Here is a 26,606-nt window from a genome sequence, read left to right as displayed (position 1 = left end):
ATGAGAGGGAGACCTTTCATAATTTACTTTCAGTTGGCTTCATTGCAAGGAATGTGGCATGCAAACGGTGCATGGATCTCCAAGTAAGTTGTAGTTGTCTCAGTCAATCATGTCCCCACAATGCTGATCCTCTTGTTTTTACATATACAAATCCAATGTGGCTTGTTTGATGTTTTATTGCAATGTTATGAATATCATTCCTACAGGATTATCTTTTCTGCAGTACAAGTTCTTAGTTGGATATTGGCAGGCTTCAGTGCAGTATATTTGAAATACCATTCAAACTCATTTTACGGACTAGCTGAAACAGCCAAGCCAGTGTCCAATTCCATTTCAGTTAATTTGCCATTCATTTCTGGTGTAAGCCATATTGCTTGTCTAATGTTAGTTTTCAAATTGTAAATCTCAAGGCTACTCATTCCTGCGTCACTGTCATCATCAGATTTTACATCAACAGCATGCAGATTAGTGCTCTTTTTGAAAATTCAACCTGACTTCTTAGCGTTTTCTCTCCTCTGTGCAGTCCACTGATTTTTGTCTACTCAACATGCTGTTTGTATGTGACTACTTTGTTGTATTTTCTGTGTTTCACCTTTAAATCTGTACTGGTTTGGTGTATCTGACTACGTGCCACAATAGCAACACAACTTATTTAGATGCTGCAATTTTGTTCACACTCACTTTCATTTCTGATTGCAACTCAATTGTGTCCGTCTACTGTTTCCATTGATACAACAATTACAAACAGTCTTTTATATCTAAGTTGTGCTTCAGTTAGGAGCCATTTTTTTAATGCTTTCTTGTAAAATACCACAAACTAAACGATCTCAGTGTGTCATTAAGTCCATCATTGAACTGACAATGCACATATCAAATGGCTTCATCATGACTAATACAATTCATGCATTTATACATATAACCCATAATAAATTATTTAAACAAACAAGAATGTTTAATCAAACAATACATATATACAAGATTACACATATAATCCTGAAATATTAAAAACACAACATATTTGAACTACAGCAGTTCAAGGCAATGTTTCCCATAATCTCAGGCCAGGGTCCATGAAGTTTTAAAAAACTTTTTAATATTCTTTGTAATGGCTTAGTATCTCTGTAGAGTTACATTTATAAATTATTCTTACTGATTGATGATCGTTTTGAATGGAACTCTAGCCAATAAAAGTGTATCTTTACATTTTGCAAATCCTTGTTATCAATGTTTAGGTATTGCATGAATCATTAATGTTCATGTAATTCATGAATAGTTTAACAATTCCTTATCATCCTCAAATATTCCAATTATGCTGACTTTCTGCACGTGTGCAAGAATTAGATCAACCATTCATCTGATTTTTTTTGCTGCTAAATTCATGAAATAGCACTGGGAATGGAGGATCAAAATGTATGGTATTTAATACAGTCAGCTTGGATTACCATTTACACCCACGTCTGCCAATGCAGAGTTTCAGGAAAGGTTTACGTATGCACAAATTTACACCAAGAAAAGAATTGCTGCACCTTAGCATTTATATTCTTGGTGTAATTTTGTTTACCTGAGCACACTGAGCTGAATGATTATTCAAAACTACAGCATTTATTCAGCTATGCAGGGAGAAACAGAGGTAAACATACAGCTTGCCATTTCATGAATGAGTCATGGTAGATTATTATTCTAATAGCATCACAAGCACATTGACCAGTGAAACTTTCAGTACTGTATATTTGTTTTCATTTCTCAGTTATGTTCTCTGGATCACACTCACATTCCCATGAACATTCTTCATTTTATCCTTAACCATCCTACTATGAAGCATAACCTTCAACATGTTCACTAACTGGTAATGCATCTATTTTGAAAGTGGCATAAAAATAGTAAACAAAATGCTGGATGAAAAAAAGATGAGTAGAGTTAGAAGATGGGAGGTTGGGGAGAGAGGAGAAAGAAACACTAGGTGATAGGTAAAACCGGGAGAGGTGGGGTGAAGTAAAGAGCTGGCAAATTGAAAGAGCTAGAGAAGGGGGAATTTGTTAGGAGAGGACAGAAAGGCATGGAAGAAAGGGGGAGGGGGATGAACACCAGAGGGAGGTGGTGGGCAGGTAAGGAGATAAGGTGAGAGGCAAAAGGGAATGGGGAATGGAGAAGTGGGGGGGGGGGGGGCGGTGAAGACAGGGTTCATTACCATAAGTTTGCGAGATTGATGTTCATGCCATCAGGTTGGAAGCTACCCAAACGGAATACAAGGTGTTGTTCTTCCAACCTGAATGTGGCCTCATCACAGCAGCAGAGGAGGCCATGGATTGACAAAGCTTTTTGCTTTTATTCTAATTCTTTTAAAATAGATCTCTCAGACATAGCCTCACACAAATATTGCGTCCACAAATATAAAAAAAATATGACGACAGATATTTTCAATCTCCAGCTGATGCCCAAAGATTTCTCGAGGAACAGCACCTTTCTACTACGAGTTGGTTAACGTATTGTATTTTTATTATCCGTTTTTAATGGCTTTTTTTGGGCTCGGTTTTTTCCTTTAAGCTAATAATTAGCTTATAGATTTGGACCTTTCATAATTTGAAGATCCTTATGTGATGACTGATAGTGTAATTATTTTTTACATGTTTAAGTAAAGGTCTGGTTTTGTTTTTTTTTGAGACTTTTTTATTATTATTCTTTTGATTTTGAAAGCTACTAATTAAATGTTTTTAAGTTTGAATACATTTTTGCCTTATATCTTTTATGCTGAAGTATTCAGTCTTTTAAAAAAATTTCTCTTTCCAAGATGTCGTTTCTTCTTCCCATAAGACCTCAGTTCTTGGACACGTCACATCCGTTCGGGTGTGTCTGAACAAGACTGCTGGTCTTCTTTCGAAATATTAGTATAACGCTATCCAGTTTTAGGTTTTAACGGTTTAGTTTTTTTCTTTCTTTTTTAATCTTGTCTTCTTTTTTAATAATATTAATTTTATAGTCTTATTCCTGTTATACTAACCCTTTACCTTTTTTTGAATATGGGTGGCTTGTGTTTTTTTTTAAATTTTTTTCAGCTGCCGTCTTGAGAGATGGGGGTAAAATTAGTGTTAGTTTGCCTGCTCACCTCTGTCTGGCTTTTTCTTGGGTTTTTGTGGGTTTTTTGCTTTTTGCTCAGTTTTTCTTTCATGGGCTGACTTTAAACTACCAAATGGCTGAAGTGTCGTAACTTCTGGTTCCTCTTTGAATCTGCTCTCCTCTTCCAGATTCATGAGTTTATTTTCTGTTTAACCTTGTGCATTAACTACAATAAATATTAGCAATATGGATAAGATTTTTTACACAACACACACAAATTGCTGGTGTAACACAGCAGGCCAGGCAGCATCTACAAGGAGAAGCACTGTTGATGTTTTGGGCCAAGATGTCGACAGTGCTTCTCCATATAGATGCTGCCTGGCCTGCTGTGTTTCACCAGCATTTTGTGTGTGTTGTTTGAATTTGCAGCATCTGCAGATTTCCTCGTGTTTGCTGGATAAGATTTTAACTTTGTTTCTTATAATACAAATGGTTTAAATCATCCGATTAAACGGAAAAAAATATTTAAAGTATTCCACAGAATGAATGCTAATATTATCTTTGCACAAGAGACTCATGTGAGGAAGTAGGATAGCCAATGTTTTTTTAGGTTTTGGAAGGATCAACAGTATCATTCGAATTCTCAAGCTAAAGTAAGAGGCGTTTCTATTTTTATAGATTCCTCAACCTCTTTTATACATTATGAAACAATTTCAGACCCACAAGGTAGATTTTTGCTCCTTACTGGTTTACTTTTTAACCAAAAAGTTGTTTTAGTTAATGTTTAGGCTCTGAATATTGACTGTCCTGAACTTAAGTATTCATTTACATCCTTTCCTAATTTAAATGAGTATATGTTGATAATGGGTGGGGATTTTAACTGCAGTCTAAATCCCTCGATGGACAGATCTAAGTCCATTCAGGTTCTTGCGAATAAATCGGCCTCTCTCATTAATTCCTTTATGGTTGATTCTGGAATCTCTGAAATTTGGCGATTTCTACACCCCAAGGATAAAGAATTTTCATATTTCTCTCAATTTTATCATAATTACTCAAGAATTGACTACTTCTTTATTGATCATCGTTTACTTACAGATGGTACTGATTGTAACTATGACTCTATTACTATCTCAGATCATGCACCTTTGAAGCTATCTATTAAGACAACTGATTCATCCTCAAGTGTTAAATCATGGCATTTCAACTCTACTTCAGGACTCAGACTTTCTCAACTTTATAAACAACAAATTGATTTGTTTTTTTAAACAAACTTTATAGAAGGGACTTCTAGTGGAATATTATGGGACACTTTTAAAGCATTTATCCGTAGACAAATTATTTCATACTCTGCTGGAGTCAGAAAATGAATTAATACTGAAATACTTAAGTTGGTTGATAAAATTAAAGAAATTGAGAAGATTTACTCTGTGACCCCTAGTAAAGAACTTTATAAGAGAGTTGAACTTCAAATGGAGCAGAGTTTATCCTCTTCGATTGAAAATCAGTTAATTAAATCTAGGACTCTGTTTTATATACACGGGGACAAATCTGGTAAATTATTGGCTAATCAATTGAAAACTGCTTCGGTTAAACAGCAGGTCATTAAGATTTGTAAACAAGATGGCACTTTGACGATTGATCATAAAGAGATAAATAAGCCTTTCAAGATTTTTATAACTCCCTATATCAATCAGAATTTTCTGATGATTCTTCCATAATGGATGAATTTTTAAAGAAACTGAATATCCCAAAATTAATAGCCGAGGATTGTGTATCAATAGATGCACCTATTATGGAAACCGAAATAAAAGAGGCTATTTTTTCAATGAATTCAGGTAAAGCCCCTAGTCCGGATGATTATTCTGTGGAATTCTTTAAATCTTTTTCCTCTATACTCTCTCCTTGGTTCTGTAAAATTTTTAAGGACGCATTAACCGTAGGTAAATTACCACAATCTTTTTATGACGCCTCTATTTCTTTAATTCTTAAAAAAGATAAAGACCCTATTGAATGTGCATCATATCGGCCTATATCTTTGCTGAATACGGACTCCAAGATTTTTACCAAAATTTTGGCCACTAGATTAGAAAATATATTACCTCAAATTATTTCTGAGGACCAGACTGGATTTATTAAAAATCATTATTCATCTTTTAACATTAGAAAATTAATTAATATAGCTTATACTCCATCTAGAATGTGTCATTTCCTTAGATGCTGAAAAAGCATTTGACGGAGTTGAATGGCCATATTTATTTAATATGCTGCAGAATTTTAACTTCAGCCCAACATTTATATCATGGATTAAATTAATATATTATAAGCCTTTGGCTTCGGTTCTTACCAATAATCAAAGATCTCCCTTTTTTCAGCTGTTTCGTGGCACGAGGCAAGGCTGCCCTTTAAGTCCTCTACTATTCGATATTGCTTTGGAACCCTTAGCCATTGCTATTCGTGACTCACCTAACATTTTTGGTACATTTCGGAATTTATGCTCAATTGATATTATGGAAAAAATTCTAGGTTTGAATCCCTGTCAGAAGGGTTTAGTAGCCGTCATTTATAATATGATCATGAAAATACAACCAGGGATGTCAGATAAAATTAAGCAGGAATGGGAAAAAGAACTTCATTGTCCTTTACCTACAGAGCACTGGGAGAAAATTCTACAGTTAGTTAACTCCTCTTCTATTTGTGCCAAACATGCCCTAATACAATTCAAGGTTGTATGTAGGGCTCATACGTCCAAGGACAAATTTGCTCGATTTTATTCTCATGTTAACCCAATCTGTGACAGATGTCACTCTGAAGTTGCCTCATTGACTCACATGTTTTGGTCTTGCCCTTGTTTGCAAAATTACTGGAATGATATTTTTGGCATTATTTCAACAGTTTTGAATATTAAATTGCAACCTCATTCTATTACTGCAATTTTCAGTTTACCAATGGTGGATAACAGTTGTTTATCCCCCTCAGCTCAGCAGATGATTGCATTTGTCACATTAATGGCTAGAAGATCTATCCTATTGAACTGGAAAGAAATTAATCCCCCAACTACATTTCAATGGTTTTCCCAAACTATTTCTTGTTTGAGTTTAGATAAAATTAGAAGTGTCATTTTTGACCCCTAGGTCAAATTTGAAGAAACCTGGAGACCATTTATTCAACATTTTCATATAAGTTAAACTGACCTTTCCCAAACCTTTTTCCTATCATCTTTAATTATTTGGATAGAGATGCGGAGTTATTGACACTACTGTGTATATTTGATATGATACAAAAGTCCATGTCAGTTAGGTTAGTTTTTTTTGGGGGGGGATTTCCATTTTTCCATTTTTTGTATCATACTATGATTTTGGGAGGTTATTATATTTGGGTTATTAACTGTATTTGTATTCTAGCCTATTAATTATGTACTCTCAAGCTCTCTATACTTGATGTTTTTCTTCTTATGCTTGTTTGAAAACTAATAAAAAGATTTAAAAAGGCAGATATTTTCAACTAAATATTTTTCAGCCAAGATAGATATACCTTCATCTTTAATGAGATGGAACTACAATTAGAAGGGTCAGCTATTTACTAATTGCTAAATTTTAAAGGCCTTCAAGCAGGTGGAAGAGAGAAAGTGTCTCAAGCCACTACAGCACCTTTGCTGAAACCCTTGGGAGCTGAAGATTAATATATTATTGAATATCAGTGTAATCAACTGGAATGGAACAGTGAAATGGTGCTGAGGTAGTAAATGAATCATGAGCTTGTTGCTCATGAAAAACAAATTCTATAGACCAAATGACCTATTCCTGGTATTTTTTCTAATCTATCTTCCTACGTTATTGACACTTGCAAAAGAGGAGAAAATTGAAGACTAAGGCTGACTCCCTTAAAAGATAATTAAATGTTGTTTTGAGGTAATAATAATGAAGAAGCAACATCTCTTCAAAGTGAAGTTAACTAGAAACTTTTAACCTACGAGCTCATGTTAGAAACCTATAATTATTGAGATAAATTACAATAATTGAAAAGCAAAGTTTTTTTGTTATTGCTTCCATGGCAACTTTATCCCCAATTTGGAAGAAAATTTCATAAAAGCTTTCACACTATTCTCTGTGCTTATGGAACAAAAGCACATGCTTCTTCAACACCTGCACAAACACTGAAAGGTAATAACACCACTAAGGCCTATCATTTATTTTCAACTCCAGAGTGCACATGCACGAATGTTTGTTTCCAAATCTTTTTGTGCAGTGAAAGTAAAGTGAGGGTGATACAACGTACTGACAGTGATCCAAGTGTCAATTGTTCTTCAAACAGATTTTCTTGTCAGGCTCTTGTTGGATATCTAATTCAAAAGAGTTCTTTTCTTTTGTGTTAGTTCAAGGATGGTATTATCATAGCTGCTATTTAATGTAAAAATGTATGTTGTAAATAATGACTCATCAGAAATATTGCTATTATTTATGGGCAGCTTTCATTCTACTTCATAATCCAAAATCTCCTTGGTAACCATCATTACAAAGAGAGAGAATTGTTAGAAAAACATGTTGTAATATGGAGTCTGACGTACAAAAAGCCTAATCATGTAATAGGAAGGAAGGAATGTGGAAGTTGAGGAAAGAATGGGAAATACTGAGTTTCAACACAGAGCACATGGTCAAGAAGAGCAAGTAGGATATCTAGTTCTATAAATCTGTTTGTATAGTGGTGGATTTTAATGTGAGTTGAGCAAAACTGCAACCATAAATTGGCTTCTTGGTGCCTCTTGAGAAATTGGGCTACTGAATCACTTGCAAAATTGCACAGTGCTTGATGAAGTTGGTCTTAATAGGAGAGTTGGCTTATTGGTATTTTATGACAGTCCCCACCATGATTACCACTGCCTTCCTAAATGGGCTCTTCTTGTTGATAATGACTGCCTAGCAGGCTCTACAAATGTCCTTTGTCACCTTCCCCAATTACCTGCAATACTTGACTGCTTCCCCAGTCACCTATCCACTGTGATACCCCTCCAGGTACAGATCATCCATCCTTCTAGTTCAACAGCCATACCTTCCAAATCTGCTTTATTTCTTCACTTCATCTATCATCTCTCTATCAAGCAAGCTTCTCACCAATCATTCTGGTGGCCCCCTGTCCAATTCACTTCCTCCTGCACGTAGGGGAAATTCCAAATTCTGATGTCTTCAGCAGCTGGAACAGTTGAATGCAAGTGTTTAGCTAGAAGGCCACAATTTTGGTATCCTCGCACCCTAGACATATGATGCAGACACTCACCATACGCTCAATTAATCTTGTGAAATACACTGCTCACAGAGTTTACATCTGGAGAACAAATTCCATTGTGTGATAGCTTACCTACCTGAAAATGATCACTGATCCTACCATTTTCTATCTTTCAACCATTCTCACGAACACTAATTTTACCTATCTCACCAAATAAATTAACCAAGTACATTTAGGTATGTTAGTATCAGGGGAAAGTGATATTTGGCACGTTCAAATAAACAATTAGGAAGGCAAGAGCGGAAGAAAATAGATCGTCAAAGAAACAAAATTATAAAATATTCTGTATACATAAAATGTCAAGGTGACTAAAAGCTCCTAGGTGTTGGCTGGAATAAAATTAGAATCAGAGCCTCTATTCTATATGATGTGAAATTTGTTTTGTGACAGCAGTACAGTGCAAAAACATCACTATAAATTACTAGAGTATAAAAAGGATTAATGAGTAAGTGTTCGTGGACAATTCGGAAATCTGTTGTTGGAGAGACCAAAACTGTTTACATGGAGGAAGAGCAAAATGGGATAAATATTAAATAGTTACTTCACATCAGTATTGATCAAAGACCCAATCAACTGGATGTATTGCCAAAGAGATGAAAAACTGCTATGAATTACAATTAAAAACAAAGTTGCCAATAATAATTAAACTAGCCAGTCCTTTAGCAAAAAAATACACCATAGTTTAAAGGGCTGCATCTGTGTATTTTAAAATAATCAAATGAGAAAGTGGAATTAACTATCGCATACTTAGTAATTTGGTTAAAAAAAAACTTGCATCTGAAAATTGGCTGTTAACTAAGACTTCATTAATGCGATGGGAGGAAGATTAAACACGACACACCATTCAGCTGAACAACAATGTGGGAAAATAAAAGATTCACTATCTAGAGGAAATATACAAAAGACATCCAGAAAATAATAGTCATCATGAATTTCAAATTAGAGAAGCTTGCATGACACATCACGCCAAACTGGTTGGACAGATAATATGGAGAATAGAAAAAGTCCATCGTGCAACTGTGTGCAATTTATCTCAACTTCCAAAAGGGTGAGGTATTACCTGAAAGATTAAAGTGCAAGTCCTGAGTACAGTGAGTCAGAGGACAGGAAGCAGAATGGATAGCTACGTACACAACGCTGGAAGAACTCAGCAGGTCAGGCAGTATCCGTGAGAAAAGAGTAGCCAACGTTTCAGGCCGAGACCCTTCATCAGGAATGGGGGGGAAGAGAGGGCCGAAGTCCAGTAATAGAGATAGGAGAGGGGGTAGGGCCTAGAGGCGCCAGGTGGAAAACCAATCAGAGGAAAGATAAAGGGGGGAGGGGGAGGGGATAAGCATGAAAGAACTGTAGAGATAAAGAAACAGAAAGTTGAAAGGGGAGAGAGGCAAAGAGGGACCTGGGATAGGGGAAGGGGGAGGGGGAGGGAATTACCAGAAATTGGAGAATTCAATGTTCATACCACCAGGCTGGAGGCTACCCAGACGGTAGATGAGATGTTGCTCCTCCAACTTGAGTTTGGCCTCATCATGGCAGTAGAGGAGGCCATGTATGGACATATCTAGATGGGAATGAGAGGCAGAGTTGAAGTGGGTGGCAACTGGGAGGTCCTGTCAATTGTGACGGACGGAGTGTAGGTGCTTGACAAAGCAGTCACCCAATCTGTGTTGGGTCTTGCCAATGTAGAGGAGGCCGCACCGGGAGCACTGGATGCAATAGACGACTCCAGCAGACTCGCAGGTGAAGTGTTGCCTCACCTGGAAGGACTGTGTGGGGCCCGGAATGGTGGTAAGGGGGGAGGTGTGGGGACAAGTGTAGCATTTGCGCTTGCAGTGGGAGTTCTGTGGGGAGGGACGTGTGGACCAGGTAGTCGCGGAGGGAACGATCCCTGCGAAAAGCTGAGGGGGGTAGGGAGGGAAAGATGTGCTTGGTGGTGGGGTGGTAGGTGAGGACAAGGGGAACCCTATCCCTGTTGTGGTGACGGGAAGATGGGTTAAGGGCTGACGTGCGGGTAGTGGAGGAGATGCGGGAAGTGGAGGAGATTTTTGTGTATTTTTGTGAATGGATAGCTAGCTGGGTGTGATACAAAGTGAAGAGAAGGATATAAAGTTAACTTTTCAGAAATGGTAGGCGGGGAGAGTACGGTAGCAGAGAGATCAATTATGATACCATACACCATTCATATCAGTATCAAGACCTGAAAAGCAAAACAATCTCAGGTCAGGCAGCACCTGCTGGAGATTGATGCATTTCAGGTAGATGACCTTTCCTCTAAATGGTCCCAACCTGAAACATCGACTATCCATTTCCCTGTGAAGATGCTGCCTAATCCTGTTGAGTTATCCATTTTGTTTATTTCTCCAGGTCCCAGCATGTACAGTCCTTTGTGTCTCACATTTTCCAGCATTCTAGTTTTTATCCCATAGTTCCATCACCTGCAGTACTTAGATTTTTAATGACAAAGGCAAAAAGTTCTTCTTCCCCTCTAACTGAAAGAGCAAAAAATGGACACCGTTGCTAAATATGTTAAAAACAAAATCAAAAAGAAACTGAAAATAAATGCAAAATAGTCACACCCCAATCTCATCTCTTGAACATAGTCTCTGATAAAAGATATACTGGGAGTGTACCATGGAACAGATATAAAATCAGATGATTTAAACAAGCTTCCCAACTTAATGAGGCAAAAGATACATAGGGGTTCTAGTTCATTGGGACACATTGAGACAAATACAAACCCCATTTCCAGAAAAGTTGGGATATTTTCCAAAATGCAATGAAAACAAAAATCTGTGATATGTTAATTCACGTGAATCTTTATTTAACTGACAGAAGTACAAAGAAAAGATTTTCAATAGTTTTACTGACCAACTTAATTGTATTTTGTAAATATACACAAATTTAGAATTTGATGGCTGCAACACACTCAACAAAAGTTGGGACAGAGGCATGTTTACCATTGTGTTACATCACCTTCCCTTTAACAACACTTTTTAATCATTTTGGAACTGAGGATACTAATTGCAGTAGATTTGCAATTGGAAATTTTGTCCATTCTTGCTTGATATAAGACTTCAGCTGCTCAACAGTCCGTGGTCTCTGTTATCTGATTCTTCTCTTCATGATGCGCCATACATTTTCAATAGGAGATAGATCTGGACTGGCAGCAGGCCAGTCAAGCACACGCACTCTGTGTCTACAAAGCCACGGTGTTGTAGCCTGTGCAGAATGTAGTCTGGCATTGTCCTGCTGAAATAAGCATGGACATCCCAGGAAGAGACGTCACCTTGATGGCAACACATGTCTCTCTAAAATCCTAATATACGCCTCAGAGTCAATGGTACCTTCACATACATGCAACTCACCCATGCCGTGGGCACTGATGCACCCCCATACCATCACAGATGCTGGCTTTTGCACCTTTCGCTGATAACAATCAGGATGGTCGTTTTCATCTTTGGCACGGAGAACTCGATGCCCGTTTTTCCGCAAACTAGCTGAAATGTGGACTCATCTGACCACAGCACATGGTTCCACAGTCTTTCAGTCCATCTGAGTTGAGCTCGGGCCCAGAGAACTCGCCGGCATTTCTGCATAGAGTTGATGTATGGCTTCCTCCTTGCGTAATACAGTTTCAAGTTGCATTTCTGGATGCAGCAATGGACTGTATTAAGTGACAATAGTTTTCCGAAGTACTCCCGAGCCCAGGTGGCTATAATTGTCACAGTAGCATGACGGTTTCTTACGCAGTGCCGCCTGAGGGCTCGAAGATCACGCGCGTTCAACAGTGGTTTCCGACCTTGCCCTTTACGCACTGAGATGTCTCTGAATTCTCTGAATCTTTTCACAATATTATGTACTGTAGATGTTGAAAGACCTAAATTCTCTGCAATCTTGCATTGGGAAATGCTCCTTTTGAACTGACTAGCAATTCTCTCACGAATTTTGGCACAAAGGGGTGAGCCATGACCCATCCTTGCTTGCAAAGACCGAGTCTTTGATGGATGCTACTTTTATACCCAGTCATGATACCTCACCTGCTACCAATTAGCCTGCTTAATGTGGAGTCTTCCAAACCGGTGTTACTTGAATATTTTGTGCACTTTTCAATCTTATTTTAACTCAGACCCAACTTTTGTTGAGTGTGTTGCAGCCATCAAATTCTAAATTTGTGTATATTTACAAAATACAATTAAGTTGGTCAGTAAAACTATTGAAAATCTTTTCTTTGTACTTTTGTCAGTTAAATAAAGGTTCACGTGAGTTAACATATCACAGATTATTGTTTTTATTGCATTTTGGAAAATATCCCAATTTTTCTGGAAATGGGGTTTGTACATTTTGGTCCACTGAAGCCACTTCCCCAATTAACTATTTCATGGAAATAATGAAAAAGACATAAAAATATGAACCAATGTTTAAACTGAGAAAGTTATGTATTTAGAAGAAATACAGAACAAATTAGGATACTACCAGTACTATACAACTGTGTATTAGTTACTAATACTTATTGAAGGAAGAATTCATCCATGTTGCGTTCTTTTGACTGTTATTGACCAAAATCAGTCCAGATAATGGACTGCCTTCATTCAATGTTGCTGATGACTGCATCCTTCAAATCTTCATTTTTATTGTAATATTTAAGATGATTGTCAATACCTTCAAATTCCACGTACTTTCTAATTTGTTGAAGAAATGAAATTGTTTCATTTTCACACTCGGCTGTTTCTCTCATCTCCAAGCCCAAATGCTTGAAACTGTATTGAGCAAAACAGTAACGAACTGTCTGACTGCTTATTTCCTGCCAACTATCACTGATTTTAAAAAATGCTGCTTTTTGAATGCAAGTACATATAACTGATGCTATTTAAAATTTGTTCACTTGATGCACGATGTTGTGTCTAACGGTTATGCAGTCGCATCCTACTGACGCTAGGTAGAAACTGTTCTCCTGCCCAATTAAGTGGCATAGTGTCCAAAGTAAACAAAGGGAATCCCAGCTGTTTTCTTGATTAGTTTTTGTTATTTAAGAGTTTTCCAAAATAAGTGGCTGCCCCAATTAACTGGAATCCACTTGTATTTTAAACTTACAGTCAATAGCCATTTTCTTCCAGAACTGTTCTGCTGAAAGTTCAGACCTCTACAGACACGGCCTGACCCATTGGTATATCCAGCATTTTATGTTTCTATTTCAAATCTCTAGGATGTGAAGCAATACTTTATTAGTGTACATGAAATGGATATAGTGTGAACCAACCACATTTTTACCACACCTTTACCACATTTTTCCTGCAATAGATAGCCCTCAAATTTCAACAAGGTTAATGAACTGTGCAATGACTCTATGGTTAAGAAGGTGTACAGTGTATTGGCCTTCATCAATTGTGGAATTGAATTTTTAGGAGCCGAGAGGTAATGTTGCAGCTATATAGGACCCTGGTCAGACCCCACTTGGAGTACAGTGCTCAGTTCTGGTCGCCTCACTACAGGAAGGATGTGGAAACCATAGAAAGGGTGCAGAGGAGATTTACAAGGATGTTGCCTGGATTGAGGAGCATGCCTTATGAAGACAGGTTGAGCGAACTCAGCCTTTTCTCCTTGGAGCGAAGAAGGATGAGAGGTGACCTGACAGAGATGTACAAGATAATGAGAGGCATTGATTGCGTGGATAGTCAGAGGCTTTTTCCCAGGGCTGAAATGACTGCCACAAGAGGGCACAGGTTTAAGGTGCTTGGGAGTAGATACAGAGTTGTCAGGGGTGGGTTGTTCTTTTAAAAAAAAAAGAGTGGTGAGTGTGTGGAATGGGCTGCCGGCAACGGTGGTGGAGGCAGATATGATAGGGTCTTTTAAGAGACTTTTGGATAGGTACATGGAGTTCAGAAAAAGAGAGGGCTATGCATAACCCTAGTAATTTCTAAGGTAGGGACAGGTTTGGCACAATTTTGTGGGCTGAAGGGCATGTATTGTGCTGTCGGTTTTCTATGTTTCTAATAAGATCTCAGAAAAGGAGATGAAATAAACATTTCTGAACATGTCTTTGCAGACATATTTAATATAGAGCTTAAAGGAAAGTTTAATTAAATAGTCCTAGAAATAGGAACATTAATTTGGTCTGAACATCGATAACTCAATTAATTATTTTTACAGGAGCATTTTCCCAAATAACTTGCGACCTATGTCTTTCAAAAGTACGTTTAATTTTCAAATAGTATATGGACATTAATATTGCCCTGGAGGCCCATTTATTCCCCAATTCAGTCTCATGTTAATATATACAATGTTATTTTCAACAGCAAAGGGGTTCAGTTCTTTTCATTTAACCTAATAGTTTCTAGCGTACAAAGTTTACAACGGCAGCACAACCTAATATTAAAAGCAGCATCGTTACTTACCGTTGTTAATACTTTCTAGATGTACTGGAAGGCCAGCCTGGGCTGCGGCTATTAGCTTCAGTGCAATGTAAAACTGGGCACGACCAAAATAACCTAATTTCTTTGCTCCACATTGGTTCATGATCTAAGAGGGCCAAAGAAAATTACAAAAATTAATGCCATGGAGGAGAACTCCGAACACAAGTGAAATATTTCAAAGTTATGCGAATAACATTTTGATTTGCATCACTAATGATCTTAAACTCCTCCATTACAGGAATGAAATTGAGGAATAAAGATATTAAAAATGCATTAGAACACAGGAGCAGTAACTTAGTTCAATGTTTTCTTGCTTTTCAGTTCAGTTTTTCAGTCTATATTGTATTTAATCAGATGATTGGTTTATTCTGAAAACAGCTGTTTTAATACATTTTCTGATTTTAATAGGCTCTTGCAATCATCTCCTATAGAGTTCATGCTAACAGATCATACCTCAATCTTATCTCCACTAAACCACCCCAAAAATAAAAGCGACATACTGACAGTGTACAATGGAGTGTGTATAAACACTACATAGAACGTTTCCATGAACAATAAGCCATACAAGACTGGGCAGAGTTGAGTTGGTGATCTTCCGATTAAACAAAAATCTATTCAAAATGAATTTTTTGTTAAAGAGATAAATGCCTCTTTTGAATAAATAGTGCACATTTGCCCTTGTTCATGCCACTGACTGGATCTCTCAGGTAATCTTTGTTTCGGTTTGAAGTAGGAAAATTTCAACATTTGACCAGCCCAGCACCCAGTTAACAACTGAAACACTAACACCCAGAGAGAAATCTGATTCATGGGCATTTCACTTTACAGCCTTTGCACAAAAAGTTGAATTGCAATCTCTCACTCGGCTTCCATGTGCAATTGAGACTCTTTATTTCAGAGCTCTTCTTAAGAATAAATCTCCATTGATATGAATTCTGCAGTACATCACTACTTCCTAATTTGTGACTTACAAGCTACAGTTCATTACCACCTGAAACCAGTTCTGGAATAACACTTTGTAGTACCAATCACAAATAGTAAAGGGCAAACTAATCACATCTAGGTATTCTAGCCAAAACTGGTCTTCCCAGTGCTCATTACTCCAGTGCTGTGGGGACTATTTTCAAATTCAGAGCCCCCTGGAATGTTAAAAAAAAAGACTGACATTATCAATGCACGTTTAGGAATCATATGAAACAGCTCTATTTCCATCTTTAATATCTCTATTCCCCCTTTCGGGGTTCTTTTGAAGACCCTGACCTGGAGTTGCACACTGACTTTGGTTCTTTGCAGGAATGGGACCTGTTCTCAGGGTTTTAGGATTGGCTGTTGTTCAGACACCAAGGGTTCAGCCTGAGAGACCGGCTCGAATTTGGAAGCCTAAGATCTCAGGGCTCTGGAGATGGTTGCAGACAAAGTGCCTTGAATGGACTTGCAGGGATCACTTCACCTGGACAGACTGTTTGGGGCACTGAATGATGGCAAGGGAAGAGAAGTAGGACTAGTCCCCGCTTGCAGGGGTAAGTACCCGGAGGGAAATCAGTGGGGAGGGACGAGTTTCATTCCTCACAAAAGCCTTAGTTTTTTTATGGATCTCTTCTTACAGAATGATAATTCTCTGGCGCTACATTTCTTACACCCACAGCCATTAGAACACATTTCGATCTGCAACCACATTTCCAGCACTCGATGTTTGGTCAAAACATTAAACTTTCAAAAGCAGATTCTCATCTTTCAAACCTGCAGACCTTCACACAACCATGTAGATTAATTATATTTGTTTTGTAAACCTACATTTTATTTACTGAGAACTCCCACACACGAGGAACTGCCATCTTCTAGATCTATCTGCCGGACCAAAAAAAAAATCTACTTCAGAACCAGGAAATTATTCCTGATCCTACCAACCAACTTTTGTTCTCATCCATCATTTCTAGAAAAGACTACCTGGTCATTATTATGTTGTTGTTGAGATAGCTGTGCACAAATTGGTTTCTACTTCCAAGAATGTGACCTGATTATAAGTATGCCTGTCCTTAATCCCCACGACTGAAAGTGACACAATATTGTCTTTTCACCAACTCAATCAGCATCTTATATTGGATTCCATAAACCAGAGGTTTGTTTCCCCTCATCAGTTATCTCACTGCCTAAACCCAACTTGATTTCTCATTTGGCTTGCTCCATTAGAGTGAATCTCTAGGTACAAACCTTTAAAGAACCGGGTATCTTTGAGGAAGGAGTACCAAATTAGCATAGATGAAATTAATTTGCTCGTTTTCTAAATTCATTGTTGTGCCTTTATATACTATTTTCTTTTACACGGGACTTACCACCACACTTGCTCTTGCTGGATAGGAGCACACCCAACCTCAGTTTTACCAAATCACCATGCCAGTCAAGGGTTAAAAGATAGTCTGTTTCAAACCAGGAAGGGAGCCCAGAACAAGTGGGGGGACCAATGAAGGGGAGGTGGCTACATTCTCACCGAGCTGGTGGGAGTGAGGGTTCTGCTGGGCTGTGTGAAGGTGGAAGACTTCCACCAGCAGTGGTCTGAATGCTGCTGACTTCTTCTGGCATATTTGGACTGTTAAGTGGCTAAGGCAGACCCAAAGGAAGAATGGGTTATTTAATCTTCTGGGACTTGATTGCAGGGAGGCGATAGGTGCAGGTTGGGATCTCTCCTCCAAAGTCTGGCATATTATTTTACATTATAATAAGCTTAAAAAGTCACATTTGAGAAACTAAAGAAATTAAACAAGGTGTTTTCTGCTGCTTTCTTCTTATTTTTAACCAGTCACTTTAAGGCAATGCAAGGATTCCAAAATGGACAGAAAGTTTTCAGACCCAAAAGGACCACAATAAGTATTCACCACTCCCCTTCAAAAGGAAGGAATGCAGATGACAAACACTTCAACTGTGGTCTACATCAAACATAGCTTCACTTTCTGAATAGGACATTTTCTAATTGTTTCACTTCATGCAACAAATCAAGGACAATAAAAACTTGCCATTATTGGAATTTCCATTTGTTTATGTGGGGATAAAATTAGGTAGGGTGATTAAACATGACTATTCAGAAGAATTAAAATGCAAGTGGAATAAAAATAAAATGTTGCAATGCCTCCAAATAGACCTCACTGCCAACACAAGCATTAACAGCATTCCCCATCAATCAGAGACATAGTGCATAGAACCCCTCACAGTCCAATAACAAGGCTGAAAATATCAAATAAGATTTTATTGTCTGAAGGGATGAATTTGTTTAATGCCCAGCATCATCATAAAGGTGGTGTTATGTTTGTTTGTATGATTAAGTATTCAGTAGCATCACTTAGGGATCTTAGTTTGGAATATCTAGAGAAGATGTATAGAAACATGCATTTGGTAGGTTCAATGTGAACAAGAGTTACCATCTCCAAAGAAAGATGAAAGCAAGCGCTGCTAATGAAAACTTTCCTGAAACTAAACTGCATTCAAATCTCATTTAAAAAAAAATCAAATTACACTTGAAGCATCAGGGTCCAATCAAAAAAGCTTATTGTCTTTAATTCTGCAGAAAAGCATTTCCCACATTAAGATTCATCAGTAAGTTATAAAACTTTATTGCATCCATTAAACATGTAATAGCAGATCTTGGAGTGAGGAGATCTCTATTCCCATATTCTTCAGGTGTCAGGCTGTGACACAGAGCACTTGGTAAATGTACTCCTTACACAAACATTGTCATTTTGGTGTTGTTGCACTAAGTGCATGCACTTCAATGTTACCCCAGTATATACTAATAATGGGTCCAAAAGAATTGGTTTCATGGTGCCTTTCCTGCCATACAAGGCAAAATATTCTATTTCTTTAGTAATGGGGATGTGTAAAATGAATATGTTGTTTGTATATTGTACTTAAGGTAGATACTTCTATTTATTTTTCAATATGACTGTCACTGTATTGTGGGGTGCATTATATTCTAATTCATGTGTAGTCTTAAGTTAACTCTGTGGGTAATTAAAGATGGTATGTCCTGGTGCCGAATAAACAGGGCTCGTCACTCTCAGTGGCAGAGAGAGATCTTGAATGCCAGGAGTTCTCACTGGAAAAATAGTATGGAATTATTATTGTTTTCTGCTAGATATCTTTTTGTAAATATTGGCAGTTTTCTTTGGTTTTATCTAATTTTAGTAAGTTTGATTTTTGACTATCTAATAAAAAAGTACTAAGTGACTCCAGCTACTTTATTCCTTTGGACTTAGCCCACATATCTGTCCCAGGTACTGTATCGAAAAACAGGTTAAGTATTGGAATCAGCATGAGAAAACTGTACACATAACCTACTACACACCCCAGTTAGACCAGTGCAGGACAGATTTGATGGAGAGAGGGAGAAGCTGCTCAATTTCATTAGCAGTTTAGTAGGAACAATGAGATCTTGCTGCGGATGCACATTGGAGCCATTACTGTCAGGTAGGAAACAGTGCCTTTGATGTTCCAATGGTTTGTAATCTCTCCAGAGGGATCTTTGACAGTGTTATCAAGTACCACTTATTCACCAATAAGCAATTCATGGGGTCCCCTCATCTCCAGACCTCTTGTAGCATTGATGTAAACATAGTCAATGGTATTCCGTTTCAGTGGATTGTTAAGGAAAGCTACCCTTGATGTCATTTTAGCAGTTCACTGCAGTATTCCCCTCCTTTTCCAAGAGGTGGAAAAGAACAAAGAGCCCAATAGTAAACACAAGAGATTCTGTGGATGCTGGAAATCCAGAGAAAATGCAGGAGGAACTCAGCAGGTCAGGTAGCATCTATTGAAATGAATAAACAGTCAACATTTCAAGCAGTGACCTTCATCAGGACAATCATTTCCTTATGAGCTGATAAATTCTGGAATTCACTTTTAAGTGTCATCATGTCCAAAAGATATGATCCTGAAGAGATCTTGATCAAGATCTTCAATCCCACATCTCAGGTCCTCTAAAATGCCACAAACCCAACAAGACTAGCTTCATCAGCAAACTATCATCTTTTCTTTGGTACCATCACTATAAACTTTTGGAATACATTCCCTGTTTTGAATGAAGGAAATAACTGACAAAGACATTCAATTACAGGACATTTCTTGTAAAGTTTTGTTAAGAGCCCAATAACGCTAGATGGCAAATATTTTTTGAAAGTGTTTCCTCCTCAGAATTTTTTTTGTTTTTGATAGGCTGCCTGAAGCTGAACACAAATACAATTTAAGATAACTTGCATCACAAAGGAATTTGGAGAAACAAGAAATTAACTTTTGATGAATATAATGGGTTTAATTCCGTAATGCTGCTGACAATTTGCAATAGTTCAACTAAGATAAAAATGTTTTGTTGATGGTTTTCATTTTGTATTCGGTGTCTGAGGCTTCTCGCTTACGTGTCCAACAATAATCAGCCAGCTTTGATGGATTCCAGTTCCAGTGATACCGTTTCTCCATGACCATAATGTCCTGCTGAAACCTTTCATCAAGCACGTCTCTGAGAGTGCCAAGAATTACAGGGAAGTGTTCAGTTCTATTCATTTGGACTATGTAAATATTTAGTATGCATGCGCCCCCTCCCTGTTATGTACATGTGGAGGGAAGGGAATTGTGGAATGTAAAGTGGTGGCCCTCAGGTACTGAAGGGAGATGCTGAAAGTAAAGCTGTTTAAACAAAAGAAAAATGTGTCCTCCTTGTTTGGGTGCTAACAGAAAGAAGTCTAAATGAGAATGCAGAAAATGAGTCTTTAATGACGTGTTGCACATCACAGCCGCTTGAAGCATGTTGCCACCCAGCTGCACGTAGTTTGGTGCTCTGTGGTTGCCAAGAAAATTTTCAACATCCTTGAGTGCCTTCCATGCGATTTTTTCCGGTCCCACGAGAAATTCTTCGAATTGCCTGTCATTGATGACCTGTTTGATCTGTGGACAAACAAAAATGCCTTCCTTAATCTTGCAGTTATTCTGGAAAACATCTGTCTCAAATATTGAAAGCCTTCACAGAAATTTTGGTGCCTGGTGACAGCAGATTCCATCCTTTCAGTCTTGAACCCAGTAATTCTGCTTTTGCCTGCGACAAACCCAAGTCTCTGACCAGGTCATTTAACTCGACTGAGTTATCAGATGAGGCTCACTCAACAAAGAATTCAAAATCTGTATAGGTATCAGTCGCATTTTCCATTCCTGGCTCGTGCATCATGGCATCTTCACCTGCTTCCTCGAGACTCCACGTCTCTGGTGGCTTTGGTATTGGAAGACTACAGTCTTGCAGCCCAGGTCTCACAGCTGAGGGGAGGTTGGGGTGTTCAATGGACTTCTTGTTTTAAAGCAGAGAAACCAGACACACTGATCAGACAGAAGTAGTAGCCTGTCACGATCCTTCTGGTCTCAACACGTCATCGGGACAGCGAACGGCATTGACTTCCAAGTACCTCTGAGCCAAGCTCGAAGGTGGGCAACACATGTTGCGCAACAAATGTGAGGAATCCAGGCTTTGTCTTGGTCACCAATTTTACCCCCAAATTAGTGTTCGCGGGCCTTCTTAATAAAAGGAGTCATGCTCTCACACACAGTATAAAGAGTAAAGCCATTTGTTCCCTTGTGTCTGGTCTGCTATTCAGTACAAGTTTGGCTAACCTTTTACCTCAGCGCCAACTTCACTACACTAACTCCATATCTCTGATTCTCTTATTATCAAAAAAAATGTATCAGTCATTATTTTAAATGCATTCATGAACAAAATTCCACAGGTCTCCAGAGCAAAGAAATCCAAAGATTCCCTACCCTCTGGGAGAAGATATTTTATCCCATCTGTCCTGAATGGCCGAAGTTATTTTGAGGATGTAACCACGAATTCCAGACACCTTTGCATGAAGAAACATCACCCCATACCTGACTTGTCAAGCTTCCTAAGAATTTTGTGTGTTTCAACAAAATACCTCATTTTCCAGAACACTAGAATTTATAGAGCCAGTCAGTTCAGTCTCTGCTCATTAAGGAAAAAACCCCATTCCAGAAACCAATCTGGTGAACCAATGCAGCACTTTTATAATTAATATTTTCTTCTTTACATTGAAATACTAACCTGTACACAATTCCAGGTAGGAATTCATTCTCTTTACTCTTGTACTCAAATCTTTAGCCTCCAATCTACTATTTGCCTTCCTAATTTCTGGACACACCTACATGTTAATTCTCAGTGATTCTTATACAGGATCCCCCAGGTTCTACTTCCTACCATCACCTTTCAATATTTCACCATTTAAAATAACAATGCTCTGCTTGTCTATTTTTTCTACAATAGCCGTACTCGTGTTTTTGTTTTAAAAGATCAAATATATCATTTCATGTGGCACACCGAGAGTATATCCTCCTAAAGTCTGAATCTTCACACCCAGACTATCACATAGCTTTGTTTCAGCAACAAACTTGGAAATATTGCGCTCTGTCCCCTTGAGCAAGTCATATATTGTGAATAGTTGGGGCTCTGGGACTGATGTGTCTGGCATTCTCAGCAAGAAAATGATGTTTCCCCCTACTCCATTTTCATTCAGTTAACCAATCAGCTTGGGTGGCAGGGTGGAGATAAGTCTCTACCAAAGAAGGTGCAAGGCACCCCTTCCCTCCGCTAGCCTACAGGTCACCCTTGGGCAAGGTGTAGCACCTACTTAGCCCCCCATCCCCCGATCAGGGTCACGTGAAGCCACTGGAGCAGGTGATAAATGGTCATAGGAGCAGCTGGTGCATATCGCAAGTCCCGCTTATGTGACCACCAATGACAGGCAGGCAATCTCTGAAGAGTATTGATAATAGCTGGGGACACCCGTCTTGTAAAGACACTGCCCAGAAGATGGCAATGGCAAAGCATTTCTGTAGACAAACTTGCCAAAAACAATCATGGTCATGAGACCGTGATCGCCTACATCAGGGGTATGCAACCTTAGGCACAAACGATCTTCTAGCATGCGTTATTCATTAATTTGAGGCAATACATAACTAGATGTACGTAAATAGATAATTCCTATATTTCAAGTTTTTTTATGGCATTTATCATTAATAATACGCGATCCGGCCCACAGAGGCAAAAAGGTTGCCGACACCTGGCCTACATCATACGACACAGCATATAAAGGGCAGGAGAGGAAGGAAGCGTATTGGAGAGGAGAGTGGACCACAGGAGAAAGGCAAGGAAGAGCTGATAGCAAGTGAGAAGTGGTAAGAAGGCAGAGTGAGGAATAGAAGGGAGAGAATTTTTTTATTAAACCAGGAGAAAGCAGTATTCGTTCCATCAGGTTGAAGGCTACTCAAACACAATACAAGGGGATGCTCCTTCCCCAAGGCCTCCTCATGGTACAAGAGGGGGTCATAGACCGACATGTTGGAATGGGAATAGGAATCAAGATGTTTGGTCACCAGGAAGTTCCACTTTTGGTAGATGGAGCAGAGGTGCTCGACAAAGTGGTCCCCCAATTTATGATGGGTCTCACCAATGTAGAGGTCACATTGGGAGCACTGGACACAATAAATGACTGCAGCAGATTGAGAGGTGATGTGTTACCTCAACTGGAGGCAGTGTTTGGAGCCCTGAATGGAGGGGAGGGAGATGGTGAATTGGCCGCTTGCAGTGATAAATGCCAGGAGGGAGATTGGTGTGGAAGGGTGAATGGACAAAGGAATCTCTGAGGGAGCGATCCCTGTAGAAAATGGAGACGGGGGTGGTAGAGATATATTTGGAGGTAGGATACCTTTGGAGATGATGGAAGTTGCGACAATGATGTGTTGGATGCGGAGGCTCATGGGGTGGTAGGCAAGGACAAGTGGAATTCTATCACTAAGACGAGGAAATCTGCCAGATGCTGGAAATCCAAGCAGCAGACCCAAAATGCTATGGAAAAGAGTAAACAGTCGACATTTTGGGCCGAGACCCTTCATTATGACTGGGGGAAAAAATGGTGTTAAAGTAAGGTCGGGGTGGGGGGGGGGGGGAGAGTGGAAGAAGAGAAAGAAGCGCAAGGTGGAAGGTGATAGGTGAACCCGGGAGAGGGGGAGGGGTGAAGTAAAGAGCTGGGAAGCTGATAGCTGAAAGAGATAAAGGGTTGGAGAAGGAGGAATCTGATAGAAGAGGGCAGAAAACCATGGAAGGAAGGGAAGGGGGAAGAGCACCAGAGAGAAGTGATAAGCAGCTCAGTAGATGGGAATAAGATGGGGAAAACAGGAATGGGAATGGTGAAGGGGGAGGGCAATTACCAGAAATTCGAGAAATCAATGTTCATGCCATTAGGTTGGAGGCTACCCAGGCGGCATACAAGGTGCTGTTCGGCTACCCAGATGGAATACCTTATATTCCATCTGGTAGCCTCCAACCTGATTGCATAAACACTGATTTCTCGAACTTCCTGTAATTGTCCCCACCCCTTCACTATTCACATTTCCCTTTCACTCCATCTCCTTACCTGCCCATCAACCTCCTCTGGCACTCCTCCCTCTTCGCTTTTTTCCATGGCCTTCTGTCCTCTCTTATAGATTCCCCCTTTTCCAACCCTTTAGCTCTTTCACCAATCAATTTCCTAGCTCTTTACTTCACCCCTCCCCCCTCCCAGTTTCACCTATAAACTACCACAATGGACTTATTCCTCCCCGCCCCTCACTCTAACCTCTCAACCTTTCCCCCCCCCCACTCCTGATGAAGGGTTTCAGCCTGAGACATCGACTGTACTTTTTTCCATAGATGCTGCCTGGCCTGCTGAGTTCCTCCAGCATTTTGTGTGTGTTGCTTGGAACTCTATCCCTGTTCAGATGGCAGGAAGACTGGGTGAGCATGGATGTCTGGGAAATGGAGGAGATGCTAGTGAAGGCAGCATCAATGGTGAAGGAAGGGAAACCCCATTCTTTGAAGGAAGAGGACATTCCTGATGTCCTAGAAAGGAAAGCTGTGTCCTGGGGACAGATGGAGATGTGGAAACTGAGGAAAGGCAATGGCATTTTTACAGGAGACAGGGTGGGAAGAGGTATTACCAAGGTAACCGTGGGAATCAGTAGGTTTAGAAAAACTGTTGGTCGACGGTTTGTCTCCAGAGATGGAGGCAGAGAGATCAAGAAAGGGGAGGAAGGTGTCAGAAATGGACCAAAAGAATTTAAGGGCAGAGTGCAAGTTGGAGGCAAAGTTGATGAGATTAATGAGCTCAGCATGGGTGTATGGAGCAGTGCCAAAGCAGTGAATGTTGGAGGAAGAGTTTGGGAGCATTACTGGGAAGAGCTGGAACATGGATTGTTCTACATTGCCAACAAAAATGCAGGCATAGCTCGGGCACATGTGACTGCCCACAGCTACCCTTCGAGCCATTGACTGTCAAGCTACTTCACATTAAAATTCAAACATAGAGCACACTATTCTGCTGCACAGGCCTAGCTGTGCTTAACATGGCCTTTTCCTTTTGAGGTTACAAAATTTCACCCTACAAACATGGATACCAACTGCAATTGTAAGTGCACAGCCAGCACAGTTTCCCCACTGTATCATTTATATTCCTGAGATAGCTGGAGGTTGCAAAAGCGAAATCAAGGACTTCCTCAATTACATCCAAAGTTTGCTAAAGGTTTGATTGTTATACAATTGTATGTGAGAACAACAAAAATGGTTAGGCTACTACATATCCAGAAAATGATAGCACCAAGGTGATCAATCTGCAAAAACAGATTCAGCAAGCTATTGAGCAGATTATGGACAATTCATCTTTTTGGCATGTTACCCTAAGAAGTTATTGCATTAGTAAAATGTCTTATACAAAATAACGTTGAGATTTGTTGATAAGGAACCTTTTACTTGAACATTATGCTCTTGACAGGATGTGACAGCTGGCAAAATGAACAGTGTCTATGGCCTGAAACCTTAACAATACAAGATAGATACTGAAGGGACCAAGGCCATGGAACATTTACCATGTTTAAGGAAATAGTTTTGAAGATGACTAATTGTGGAATAGTATTTCTTTGCTGCACTTAACAGTGATCAAAGTTCGATGCTTTGCTTTATTCCTTTGAAAGGCGAAGCTGGAGTTCAGCACTCACATGAGAAATACTGTGGTCCCATTACGGCTCTCCATTAAGAAATACTAATAAAATTAGTGAGCCTCTTGGAATGTTTGTCTTTATTAAAAGGTGACATCTAAATCCAGGCTGATTCATTTATTCAAAAGAAGGTTGCATCAACTTATTTTAAGTCACTGTGTGCAAGGATGCCATTTCTTGTTAAAATGAAAGTAACGTAACCAATAAAAGAAACTTCCTGACTACTTTAACATTTCCCCAAACATTCACTGTTGTTTAAAATGGGTAGATTATATACATTTTTTAAGTTGCACAAAACAATTATCCAGTACCTTTAAATACCAACAATAAATTTTACATTGATTAAGTTAAGCAACATGGTTGTTTTGATCTAAAGACTGAAGCACTTCATTTTATTATTTATGATTTCTTTTTGGGTGTACCAAAGTCATGTCAAAATACTGCTGAGTCATGTTATGATGTTATGCTTTGATTTTTTTAAAACTAGTGACATATATACAGATAAGACATGACAAGATGCCTCTGATTAAAATGCAAGCTGTCAAAGCCAGCAAACTGGCCTGCAGTGAATAGTAACTGGTAAAAAAGTGAACACTTAGATAAAAGAGTGAATGAAAACCAGTTTGACAAACACATCCAACCTTTCAATCTATTTTAATGAAACAATGTCAACCAAGCTGAGCACACAAGTACTTCTCAAATGGTAAAATAATTTTTAAAATGTGTGTCATCAAATGATTCAAGTTTGATTTGTTTTTGGGCATCCTTTCCTGTCATACAAATTAACTAGTT

General features: G+C 38.9%; 1 protein-coding gene across 4 annotated transcripts in view; it reads right to left on the bottom strand.

The window, feature by feature from the left end:
- The window catches only part of reps2 (RALBP1 associated Eps domain containing 2), a 205,703-nt gene that overhangs the window by 152,216 nt on the left and 26,881 nt on the right, over window positions 1–26,606 (bottom strand). For 2 of the 4 annotated variants that reach the window (XM_073045841.1, XM_073045842.1), the window contains exon 2: window positions 14,724–14,847. The exons of 1 other annotated variant lie outside the window; for it this stretch is intronic. In XM_073045841.1, the coding sequence (XP_072901942.1) occupies window positions 14,724–14,847 (124 nt within the window). Of the gene's footprint in view, window positions 1–13,422; window positions 13,532–14,723; window positions 14,848–26,606 lie in introns of those variants that run through there. One more of the 4 variants, XM_073045844.1, reaches the window with a different exon arrangement.

The sequence above is a fragment of the Hemitrygon akajei genome, chromosome 5 (assembly GCF_048418815.1).
Source record: "Hemitrygon akajei chromosome 5, sHemAka1.3, whole genome shotgun sequence".
Taxonomy (NCBI): Eukaryota; Metazoa; Chordata; class Chondrichthyes; order Myliobatiformes; family Dasyatidae; genus Hemitrygon; species Hemitrygon akajei.
This window is presented reverse-complemented; position numbering and strand designations above follow the sequence as displayed.